Below are 12,041 nucleotides of genomic sequence, written 5' to 3' on the forward strand. Positions count from 1 at the left end.
AGCATGCCACTTCACACTCATTGGAATGACTACCCAGAAAGACAGACAATATTGAGTGTTGGCAAAACATGGAGAAACCAAAACACTTATATTACTGGTGCCGCTGATACATGTAAAACAGCACATACACAGTAAAACGACACAATCTCATTGGAAAAGAGCCTGGCAATTTCTTTAACCATTAAATATAAACTTACTATGTGATACAGCAATTCCGCTTGTAGTACTCTACCAAGAGAAAGGTAAATAGACATATCCATGGAGACATATACATGAGAATTTATAGCAGCATTGTTTGTAATAGCTAAACGTTAGAAACTATGTACTATGTAATATGTTCCAGCAATACAAATGACAAACTTCTGACACACATAGCAACATGGATGGACCTCAAAACATTTCACTTTAAGTGAAAGAAGCCAGGTGCAAAATACTTCCCATTTATAATTTCATTTATATGAAATGTTCAGAAAAGGCAAAGTTATAGAGACAAAAAGAAAATTAGTAGAAAGAACATCAGTCATCAGGGTTGGAATTGAGTGTTAACATTAAATGGGCTGGAGAAAACCTTGGGGGCAATGAAATGTTCTAAAACAGATTGTAGTGATGGTTGCACAGCTCTGTAAATTTCCTGAACAGGAGAATTTTATGATATGTAAACCATTATGTATGTATGTATTATATGTAAAAAAAAAATTTGGACATCATAAGATCCTGGCAGAAACATATTATAAAAATCAGTATAAAATCGTTAATTGATGGTTTTCTTTGGAGTTTGATTTGCCATAAAGTAATATAACACTTTATGAAGCTAGACCAACAAAGACCTTAAAACAATGTTGGCAACATATCGTAAGTTTTAATTTTTCTTCTTAGAAATTTTGTTGCTCTGGTATTCCTTATGTTAAAGTATATCAAGAGAAAATTCAGAAAGATGATTTGGACAAATCAAAATGACAATGAGTTACCATCGTACACCTGTCAGAATGGCTATCATCAACAAACAACAATTGCTGGTGAGGATGTGGAGAAAAAGGAACCCTCATGCACTGCTGGTGGGAATGCAAACTGGTGTAGCCCCTGTAGAAAACAGTATGGATTTTCCTCAAAAAATTAAAAATAGAACTCCCATTTGACGCCGTAATCCCAACTCTAGGACTATATCCCAAGAAATCAGAAATACCAATCAGAAAGAATATATGCACTCCTATGTTCATAGCAGCACAATTTACCATAACTAAGATTTGGAAAGAGGCTAAGTGCCCATCAGCATATGAGTGGATTACTAGTAAAAAGCTGCGGTACATCTACACAATGGAATACTATGCTGCTATAAAAAAAAAAAAAGAACTCTTACCATTTACAACAGCATGGATGGACCTGGAGAGCATTATGCTAAGAGAAATAAACCAGTCAGAGAAAGGTAAGTATCACACGATCTCACTCATTTGTGGAATATAATGTACATAAACTGATGAACAAAAATAGATCCAGAGACACAGAAGCTTTGAACAGACCATCGAACCAAAGAGGGAAGGCAGAGGAGAGTGGGGGGAGGTGTGTAAGAGATCAACCAAAGCACATGTATGCATGCATATGAGCATAACCAATGAACACAGACAGTAGGAGGGAGGGCTTGTGTTGGGGAAGGGGAGGCAGGAGAAGCCAGGGAGAGGTTAGAGAGGTAAAAGGAGACATATGTAATACTTTCAACAATAAAGAATTTTTTAAAAAGATGATTTGGAGAAGAAATAACAATGTGATTCAAGTTAAAGAGTTATCTTCATTTAATGTAGATATTATATCCCATATACCCTCGCAAGTCAGCTTTGAAGATATATTCCAAAAGATCTGAGGTCTGCAAATAGTTTGCCAAAACCCTGACCAATCTCAGAAAATAAATTTTGTGGTAAAGACTATCTTGGGGGTGAGGGGGAAAGAGAGAGAGAGAGAGAGAGATTTTTAATTTTCATGAATATTTTCTTTCCTTTTTTATTTATATAAATCTGACTGATATAAAAGACTACTTACTAAAACCAAGATGGTGGCATAGGTAAACACCTGAAATTGCTGCCTTGCACAACCACTTCAAAAATACAACTAAAAGGCAAAATGGACATCATCCAGAACCACAGGAAGGCTGGCTGAGCGGAAATTCTACAACTAGAAGGAAAGAGAAAAGCACACTGAGACTCAGAGGAGCTGCAGAAGTAAAGTGCAGAGGTACAGAGGCACACGTGGAAAGGGATGGCAACTGAGGACACGGTTGTCATTTTCAATTGGGCGGGAGACACAAGCTCCCGACTGCTCTGAACTCCAGTTCCGGGCGAGTCTCTGGAGACCCAGACTCATACGGGGAGAGACTGGACTGTCTGGCAGCAGGCAGAACTCCAGGGCGGCTTTCTCTCAGAGGTGTTGGAGTGATTACCAGGACACTGAGACCCAGGGCCTCTTGGGGCAGGGCTGAGGATCAGCCATAGCTGTTTGTTCCACCCTGCTGATTCCCTGAGACCCCACCACACCCAAGCTGTGCGCAGAGGCTTTTGCATATGAATGACCTGGCCCTTTGCAATCTAAAATAACCTAACAAACTGCAGCTGGGTCAGAGAGACCCAGAACATCCAAAAGAAGGCCCAAGGCCCCACAGCAGCTTGCATTGCTTCACAGCTGGGCCTCATCTGGGCACCTCCAAACCCCAAACAAAGAAGAGGAATCTTCAGATCTCTCTGTACCTCTTGCTGGGTAGCCTCAGGCAGAGGCTAAATTAGCAGCTCCTTAGAGATCCAGGAGCCAGTGTACCCAGTGGTCAGAGTGGGACCATCCAGATTACAACTCCTCAGATCCATAAGGGACACACTCAGGGGGCAGACTCACCCTTGCCCCAGAAGGGTGTCTCCAGCACAGAAGTTCTCCCACCGTAGACACAGCTGGTTCTCCCACCTTAAACACAGCTGATTCTCACAGCCAATTGGCCTAGAGGTCAATTCCTCCCAGTGATGCCTACAACAATCAAGGCTTAACTACAACAAGACTGTGCACAAAGCCCACAAAGGGGTGCACCAAGAGTGTCCACCTCAGGTAATTGGGGAGGCTGAGCCACTGGGTCCTATAGGACACCTAGCACACAAAGCCACTCTACCAACACAGGGAAGCATAAAAAATGTGGATACAAAGAAACAGGTCACAAATGACAGAAATGGAGGAAAGCAAACTACTGGATATAGAGTTCAAAACCATAGTTATAAGGTTTTTCAAGAATTTTCTAGAAACTGCCAATAAATTTAGTGAGACCCTCAAGAAATCCAGTGAGACCCTCGAGGAGATGAAAAAGGACCAACTAGAAATTAAGCATACACTGACTGAAATAAAGAATATTATACAGAGATCCAACAGCAGACTAGAAGATCACAAGAATCAAGTCAAAGATTTGAAATACAAAGAAGCAAAAAACATATAACCGGAAAAACAAAAAGAAAAAACAATTCAAAAATATGAAGATAGTGTAAGGAGCCTCTGGGACAGCTTCAAGGGTACCAACATCCGAATTATAGGGGTGCCAGAAGAAGAGAGAGAGCAAGATATTGAAAACCTATTTGAAGAAATAATGACAGAAAATTTCCCCTACCTGGTGAAAGAAATAGACTTACAAATCCAGGAAGCACAGAGAACCCCAAACAAAAGGAATGCAAAGAGGACCACACCAAGACACATCATAATTAAAATGCCAAGAGCAAAAGACAAAGAGAGAATCTTAAAAGCAGCAAGAGAAAGACAGTCAGCTACCTACAAGGGAGTACCCATAATATTGTCAGCTGATTTCTCAATAGAAACTATGCAGGCCAGAAGGGAGTGGCAAGAAATATTCAAAGTGATGAATAGTAACAACCTACAACCAAGATTACTTTACCCAGCAAAGCTATCATTCAGAAGTGAAGGTCAGATAAAGAGCTTCACAGATAAGAAAAAGCTAAAGGAGTTCATCACCACCAAACCAGTATTATATGAAATGTTGAAAGGTATCCTTTAAGAAGAGGAAGAAGAAGAAAAAGGTAAAGATACAAATTATGAACAACAAATACACACCTATCAACAAGTGAATCTAAAAATCAAGTGAATAAATAATCTGATGAACAGAATAAACTGGTGAATATAATAGAATCAGGGGCCCAGAAAGGGAGTGGACTGACAATTTTCAGGGGGAAAGGTGTGTGGGGGTGCGGGAAGAGACTGGACAAAAATTGTACACCTATGGATGAGGACAGTGCGGGGGGGGGGGGGGTAAGGGTAGGGGGGGGTGGGAACCGGGTGTAGGGGAACTATGGGGGGGGGGGGGAAAGAAGAACAACTGTAATAATCTGAACAATAAAGATTTAATTTAAAAAAAAGACTACTTACAACTTCCTCCCTGTTAATAATAATGGTTAAACAGTAACTTACTTTTATTTGCAATTTTATTTAGATCTAATTCACCATTTTGCAGCATACAATTCTGTGGTTTTTAGTGTACTCACAATTTTCTACAACCATCACCATTATCTAATTCCAAACATTTTCATCACTCCAAAAAGAAACCCCATAGCTATTAGCAGCCTTCCCTACACCCCAGGCCCTGGCAACCACTAATCTACTTTAGTCTCTAAGGCTTTGCCTATTCTGGACATTTCATATAAATGGAATCATGCAATATGTGACCTGCAATGCCTTACATTTTATAGCACCTTGTATCATAGTGCTTTGATTTTTGAAGAGTTAGATGTGAAAGCCAATTTTGGATTCTTTTTATTTTTAATTGACTTACATTAAAAAGAGCAAAGTCGCCGAAACCGGTTTGGCTCAGGGATAGAGCGTCGGCCTGTGGACTGAAGGGTCCCAGGTTCGATTCCGGTCAAGGGCATGTACCTGGGTTGCGGGCACATCCCCAGTGGGAGGTGTGCAGGAGGCAGCTGATTGATGTTTCTCTCTCATCGATGTTTCTGGCTCTCTATCTCTCTCCCTTCTTCTCTGTAAAAGATCAATAAAATATATATTTTAAAAAAAAGAGCAAAGTCAATTAGATACAATATTTTCAAACCCTGGCTCAATACTCATTAGCTATGTGAACCTGGGTAACTTATTCAACCCTCTAAGCCTTATTTTTTATCTGTAAGACTGGATAATCATGAAGACTAGAGATGTTTGTGTTTAGCATGATCCTAAGATAATATCTACTAATAATTCACAAAGATTATCTAATTACTATAATAATTTCAATTTGATATTCAGCTGTTTATGATAGAATAGGGATTACACAACAGTGGAAAGAATGAACTCAGAATCAAGAGATTTGAACTCTAGGCCAAGCTCTGCCATTAGCTAGCATAAATGGCATGCCTAAAATACAGTCCTTATCTCTCAGTTTCATTGTTTGTAAATTAAGGATTTCATCTAAAATCTGGTTTCCAATTGATCTCTACAGCTCTCTGACCAAAACATACATGATTCCACAAGATGGATGCATTATACACTAGTTATTCCCTCTTTCTAAATAAGAACACACCCCAAGGAGTACCTGCGACAAATCTTTTAAGTGGGAGAATATATTAGAACTTTAACTTACAGCTATATTACCTAAAAGTAAATACCACTTCATTAATATTTACTATATAGATTGAAAGTGTATCTTCGCAGAAAGCCAAATAATTAAGTCATGTGTCCCATGTGGCAAAGGGAGTGGTAATTTCTCTGCACAGGATTGAGAGTAGCACCCACATTTCTCCATTCACTTGTAGCATCATGCAATGCTCTATAGTCTATCTATGTCCAGTTTAACTTCTGAAGCAACCATCATTCTAAGGTTAGAAAAAAAAATGATACATTGGAAGTGTCATTATTTTTTTTACCATGCTCTCTGACTCTATTTGAGTTTAGAACTTGGCCTAGATATTTTTTACCCCTCTCTCATATACTATTCCACTTCCTCACCTGACCTCAATATTTTCATCATGAATTTAATACTGTAGGCTTTATGTTCTATCACTCATTACCAACCTTAGCATCCTATACACATATTTTATTTCTATAGTCACTCACCATTGTAAAGTAACAATTCAAGTCATGAAAGTGGAAATGAGAATTGATTTCTTTGGCTTCTATGTGTACATTTTACTTCCATGTGTAATGAGTATGTTTTCTTCAAATGCATACTATATCTGAATTATAATTTAAGTAAAATATAAATACCAATATTACTTAGCCAATCTATGTGCTCTTTTTGTTACTTTGACATTTTAATCCCATTTTCCTTTCCCTGATTTACTAACATAGAAGATTTTAATAACTGTTTTTCACAAATAAAATAATAAATAGGCTATTTGGAAATCTGGAATTAGCATTTTAAAAGGTGCTCAATTCCACCAGCTACCCTATACTATCACATTACCTTTTAAAAGTTGTCTTTACTTTATTTCCATACCTCAGGACAGTTTTATGAGTAAGTTCCACTTAAAATGAGTTCCTTTTAGAACATCAGAATTTTAGAATACATCCAACATGGACCCACTACATAGCACCTAAGATTAAATGGCAGGAGATAGAAATATTTTTTATAAAAATATCCTCCTAAAAGCCTCTTCCATGGCCTGGTAATTTAAAATTGCCAGATTACTCTTAAAAGCAAATTCAACACTGAATGTCAACAGAAAATTTGAAGTCATATGCAATATCCTAAATTCCTGGCTTCATATTTTTAAATGATTAAAACCATTATTACTGAAATGATGTCAGCATCATGATTGTCACATATACTCCCCATATGTACCCATCTCAAAGAGCTTATAAGAGTGATGAAATATTTGAGAAGAAAACAGCAGTCTCTCAAGAAGTTAAATTGAGCCCTATCTCTGGACTAGCTAGACTATGAGATGCATGTGGTCAGAGTTTTGTCCGTCTTGTTCTTTGCTGTATCCCCGGCATCGAGAACATATTTGACCAATAGTAGGCATTTAATAAGTGAATAATTGTTTGGAACATGGCTTGTTGTAATAGCTTCAAACATAACAGTCAGGTACTACTGAAGCCAGCCTATACTCTGGGCCTACATGAGTTGACTCTCCTAACCCTGAGAGTGACTGGGGCCTACACAATGCAGTGAAGCTTGTCCGCAAAAGAAAATGATCAGTCTAAAGAAGAGCTGAGAGAAAAGGAAAGCACATCAGGGTCTCCTCCACACACCCCCTTAGGAGGTACTTTATATATACTAAACGAAGGTAAACCTTGGGGGCTTAAAAAGAATCTTTTCCTTCCTTTCGCTGGAATCAAAATTCACACATTCACTCATTTGTCTTGTGATTTTTCTTTCTCTCTGACTTCTCCATCTACCTATGTCTGACTGCTCTGTCCCAGATCTAATCTAGGTTTTCTTATGCCCTTCTGATTAGCTTTCCCGCCATACTACAGACTCCGTAGCTGTAACTAAAAACCCCACTTCCACCTCCACTGCACAGCATTTTCCGGTGTTCCTTTTCCCCACTTTTCCTTCTTAGGACATAGCACTGACAAGCCACCTTCCATAAGACCTGAAACCTGGAACTCATCTCAATGTCTATATTTCCATCAATAATAACAGCAGCTTTTACTGAGTACTTACTACTACTAAATGTCAGGTACTGGACATAGGTTATTTCATTTACTCATCACAAAACCCAAGACATGTGTATCATTCCTTTCCAATTTTTCAGTTGAAGAAACTAAGGCTTATCTATCACTTTACCACAATCACACAGCATAGAAACAGCAATGCTGGGACCTAGAGACTATGTTTTTAAATACTATGCCATATTGCCTCTCACATAATTATTTGCAACTTTTCTAAAACAGAACCCAAAGTTATTTCTCTCTTTTGCTTCCAAGCATAAAACTTCAGTCCAGAATCTGATTATAATAAGCCTGGTTAATAATGTCATGTTGAAAAAAAACACTGCTTTTGTTCTGAACCAGCTTTAGAAGACCTATATTCTAGTCCTGGCTTCATCCCTATGTGAACTTAGACATATTATTCAAAATCCCTGTTCCTTCATTTCTCATCTTTAAAATTAAGATAATAAAATCTGCTTTAACATGTTTTCAAAACTAAAAAAAAAAACCCACAAAAGTATTTGGGGAAGTTGAAAATATTATACAAATACAAGTAGGCCAATAATTCAGCATCCTTTCTATCTTCTCAGGCTTATTTTTCTTAAAATGAATTGCTAATATGATCCTTTCTTGTCATTACACTTTGTAACTTCTATTCTGGGCATTATCCACATAAAATGCAAACTTTTGACTCTTCAAAAATTCCATTAACTTATTACAGACCTTCTTTTCTAAACAGACATGTATTTTCTATGCTCTTTTAAGCCACAGATTGTCCATCTAGCCCATAATAACATTCCCTTCTAAATTTCTCATTTGCTCCAAAATCCCTCAACCAGTCCCCAAAAGTGACAACTCACACGCCACATTGAAGTGACTTCAGATCACTTTTCTAGGGCAATTCCCAAGCCCCTTCCCCTAAAACAGGGTTTTTCCCTGTGTCTTAATCTTCCCTAATTCCCCATCCCCCAGTTCCTATGATGAGCTCCTCAGTCATCTAGGGAACAATAATTCTCTGATAGTCTTGACACCCTTTACTCTCAGTACCCACAGAATCCTAATTTACGTGTCTACTCAAGTTTGGAAAGACAGACAAACCTTTTACTCTCATTTTGTAAAATAACCCCTTCTCAGATCTGCAAAGAAATGTCTCTACTTTTAAGCAGCCAGACTAATTGGCATGCTTTCCTCTCCTCCCTTCCACACCCCCCTGCCCTACACACACACACACACACACACACTGTCCCTGCCCTTTAATTAGGCTTCATTCTTATGGTGACTCCTGATTCTTCCCATCTCCCTGCTTCCTCCCTGCCCAAATCTGGCATCCTGAGGAGAACTGAGCATGCTCAATGGCCAAAGTTGATTCCAGGAGGCAAACTGGAATCTTTTGCAGATTTTGAGACAGCAGGAGAGGTAAGGCCCTAAAAATACAGTGGCCCCGAATTTGCCCACTCCCCATGGAGCTATTATTTGATTTAAAGATGTATTCAAATCCTGGGAATAGACTTGGAAATGGACAGCTTGCTGCCAGTCCCTACTCTGCTAGGCGGGTCACTGACCTGAGTAGCTGAGAGCTGAGAACAACCTGGTTTGGTGCAGGGAGGAGATGTCTGCTATTCTGAGCTATGACAGCTCTGATAGATGGCTGGAAGCTTTCATTTGGCATCTCTGTTGCATCAAGAAAATACCGTTGGGCTTTTTTTTCTCTTTTTTCCCCCCTTGAATACAGTAACATCAGCTGCTCCAGGATGAGAAAGAAGATGCTGCCTGAGGATCTGCAAAGTCTGTGAGCCAGCCAGAGAGATTTGTGCAGAAGATAGATAAATCAACTACTTACCAAGAATTAGGTCGAGGGAGGAGGCTCAAAGACCCAGCGATAAACAGGCTATTTCCAAATAAGAATTCAGGAACCCTTCAGATATTCAAATCTGGATTATATACCTGTTCCCCAAAATGCATACCTTCTTTATATGTAAACCATGATACATTTCCCTTTGAGAGAGACTGAGAGAAAACACACACACACACACACACACACACACACACACACGGAACGTGATCCTTCTGTTCGCCTTTCCCCTGGTTGCTGCAGAGACTAAATCTCTAAGCTGCAACAGCAGCCGATTCACTTACTTACCTCCCTGTGAGGGGTATGAGGCATGAGGAGGAAATTTACCACAGATAAATATGATAAAAGGGGGCTTCTTTGCAGGGGCTTGAAACATCACTGCACAGCCTGAGACACCGAGATAGGCAGTAACAGACAGGGAAAGCCACACAGCTGCCCCTGCTGCTAAAACTAGCCATCCCTTCAAACAGCAGAAAATACAAGACATTTCATCACCATAGTGCATCCATATTGAGAAGAAGGGAGGGGGGGGATCATGTGTTTTGCGTTATGCATTTCAGTCACCCAAAATGGGAGGAGACCCCTGTCCTTATGTCGTGGGAGCTATCCACCACCCCAAAAGTACACTCGCTGCACCTAGCTAGCAGACCGCTTGCCTGACAGGTTTTGCAGCAAACGCCAGTTAAAGCTACATCACAGCAGGTTGTCTCTTACCGTAGGCAGCAGCGGCTCCATTTGGGCTCCCTGGTCTTTAATCTCCATGTTTTGTAATGCCTCCGGAATAAGCACCTTTCTCTGCAGTGGCTTCGGTGTCTTACACTCAGCCCGGCACTCGCTCTGCTTAGTATTCGGATCAGGTAGCTCTGAGGCAGGAGGCAATTGCACACTCCAACTCACCAGAGTCACATGGCTCCTACTCACTCGGGCTGCTGGCCAGGTTTTGCACTGAATGCCTTGGATCCCTGGGCCAGTAAGAGAGATCTCTCAAACCCTGTATCACTGCCCACACCTGGCTACTGGTATAATACACAGTCTGCAATGCTGCAAGTCTAACGAATCTCACCTAAGATGCTAACTTCTTATATAAACGAGTCTAAGGTGGACTCCAACAGCTCAGCCAGATTTTGACACTTCGAGGCAATTCCCTTCATTCCCCTAAGAGATATAATTCAAACAAGATGACATTAATAAGGTTTATTAGTTGTTCCACTCTGAGTACAAGGGCTCTTTAAAAACAGATAAGATGACATCAAAATTGATATAACTTAGTGAGCTTGAACTGCAGTAACAAGGAAATCAGACATTTAAATCAGTTTTGACTCAATTAAAATTAGGTAGACAGATACTTTCAACATTTTAATTGTGATAAACAGGTAAGTTATACCTGATTACAAATAAAATATATTTTCTGTAATTTCTGACAAAAATAATAAGGAAATAAAGTATTGTGACAATAACAATGATGAAGATAATAAAGCACTTTGAAAAGATCATGAATCTGACAAGAGTAACCCAAGCATATCACCTTTTTGCCTTAAAAGTCTCAACAACAGAGAGGTAAGGGGTGCTCTAATCCGTGGAAGAAAAGGAATCAGTTAGAGAAGCTCTTTTGTAGGGAAAAGTAATTGATAATTGTTGCTCAGTAACTACACATGTTTCCCAAATTGATTATGAGTCTAGAGGACTAAGTCTTGAAGCCCGCATATCACTGGACCCGAGACTAAGAACATGGAGGTTAATAATGAAAGGGGGTTAAGAGACAATGACTGAAAATTATTAAGACAATTTATCTCAAATATGAAAATTTTCAACAGATTTTAAAAAACTTTTGTCAGCAGAAGTGGATATTATTTTCAGAACACACCAAAATTTTCCACAATGCTCATCATAGATGGAATTATAGGTAACTTTTATGGTTTCCTTCTCAATACAATTTTTTTTTTTACTTTTTAATAATTTATTGGGGTAGCATTGGTTAAGATTATACAGGTTTCAGGTCACAATTCAACAACTCATTGTCTGTACACTGTATTGTGTGTTACCACCCCAAGTCAATTAATACAATAAACTTCAAGTGTTTTATGATAAAAAATTTTAATCATAATAATTCATATATTCAAGTGATAGTTTTGTGCTCAACACATTGAGATGATTCCAAGGATTTAAATAATAAAATGTCTACTAGGAATTGATTAGCTTGGGGTTCAGCTTGACATTCTGCCATGGACTGATGAATAAAAGCTCCATTTCCACTCAAATGGCCATTAATAGATAATCACAAACAACTTATTAGAAAAAAAATAACTTCTCTTTGGAAAGATTATTTTTTTATCTCATTAGGAAACCCTAAGTCACTCAGTTTATATTTGTTAAAAAAAAAAACACATAAATATGCCCTAACCGGTTTGGCTCAGTGGGTAGAGCGTCGGCCTGCGGACTCAAGGGTCCCAGGTTCAATTCTGGTCAAGGGCATGTACCTTGGTTACAGGCACATCCCCAGTGGGGAGTGTGCAGGAGGCAGCTGATCGGAGATGTTTCTCTCTCATCGGTGTTTCTAACTCTCTATCACTCTCCCTTC

At 39.1% G+C, this 12,041-nt stretch overlaps 1 protein-coding gene across 1 annotated transcript in view; it reads right to left on the reverse strand.

Annotated features, from left to right (window-relative positions):
* The window catches only part of SLC4A10 (solute carrier family 4 member 10), a 240,109-nt gene extending 229,608 nt beyond the window's left edge, over positions 1 to 10,501 (reverse strand). The window contains exon 1 of the mRNA XM_059704268.1: positions 10,178 to 10,501. Coding sequence (XP_059560251.1) covers positions 10,178 to 10,225 — 48 coding nt within the window. The 5' untranslated portion in view covers positions 10,226 to 10,501. The remainder of the gene's footprint in view (positions 1 to 10,177) is intronic.
* Between the last annotated feature and the right edge of the window lie 1,540 nt (positions 10,502 to 12,041).

The sequence above is a fragment of the Myotis daubentonii genome, chromosome 7 (genome assembly GCF_963259705.1).
Source record: "Myotis daubentonii chromosome 7, mMyoDau2.1, whole genome shotgun sequence".
In the NCBI taxonomy this organism is placed as follows: domain Eukaryota; kingdom Metazoa; phylum Chordata; class Mammalia; order Chiroptera; family Vespertilionidae; genus Myotis; species Myotis daubentonii.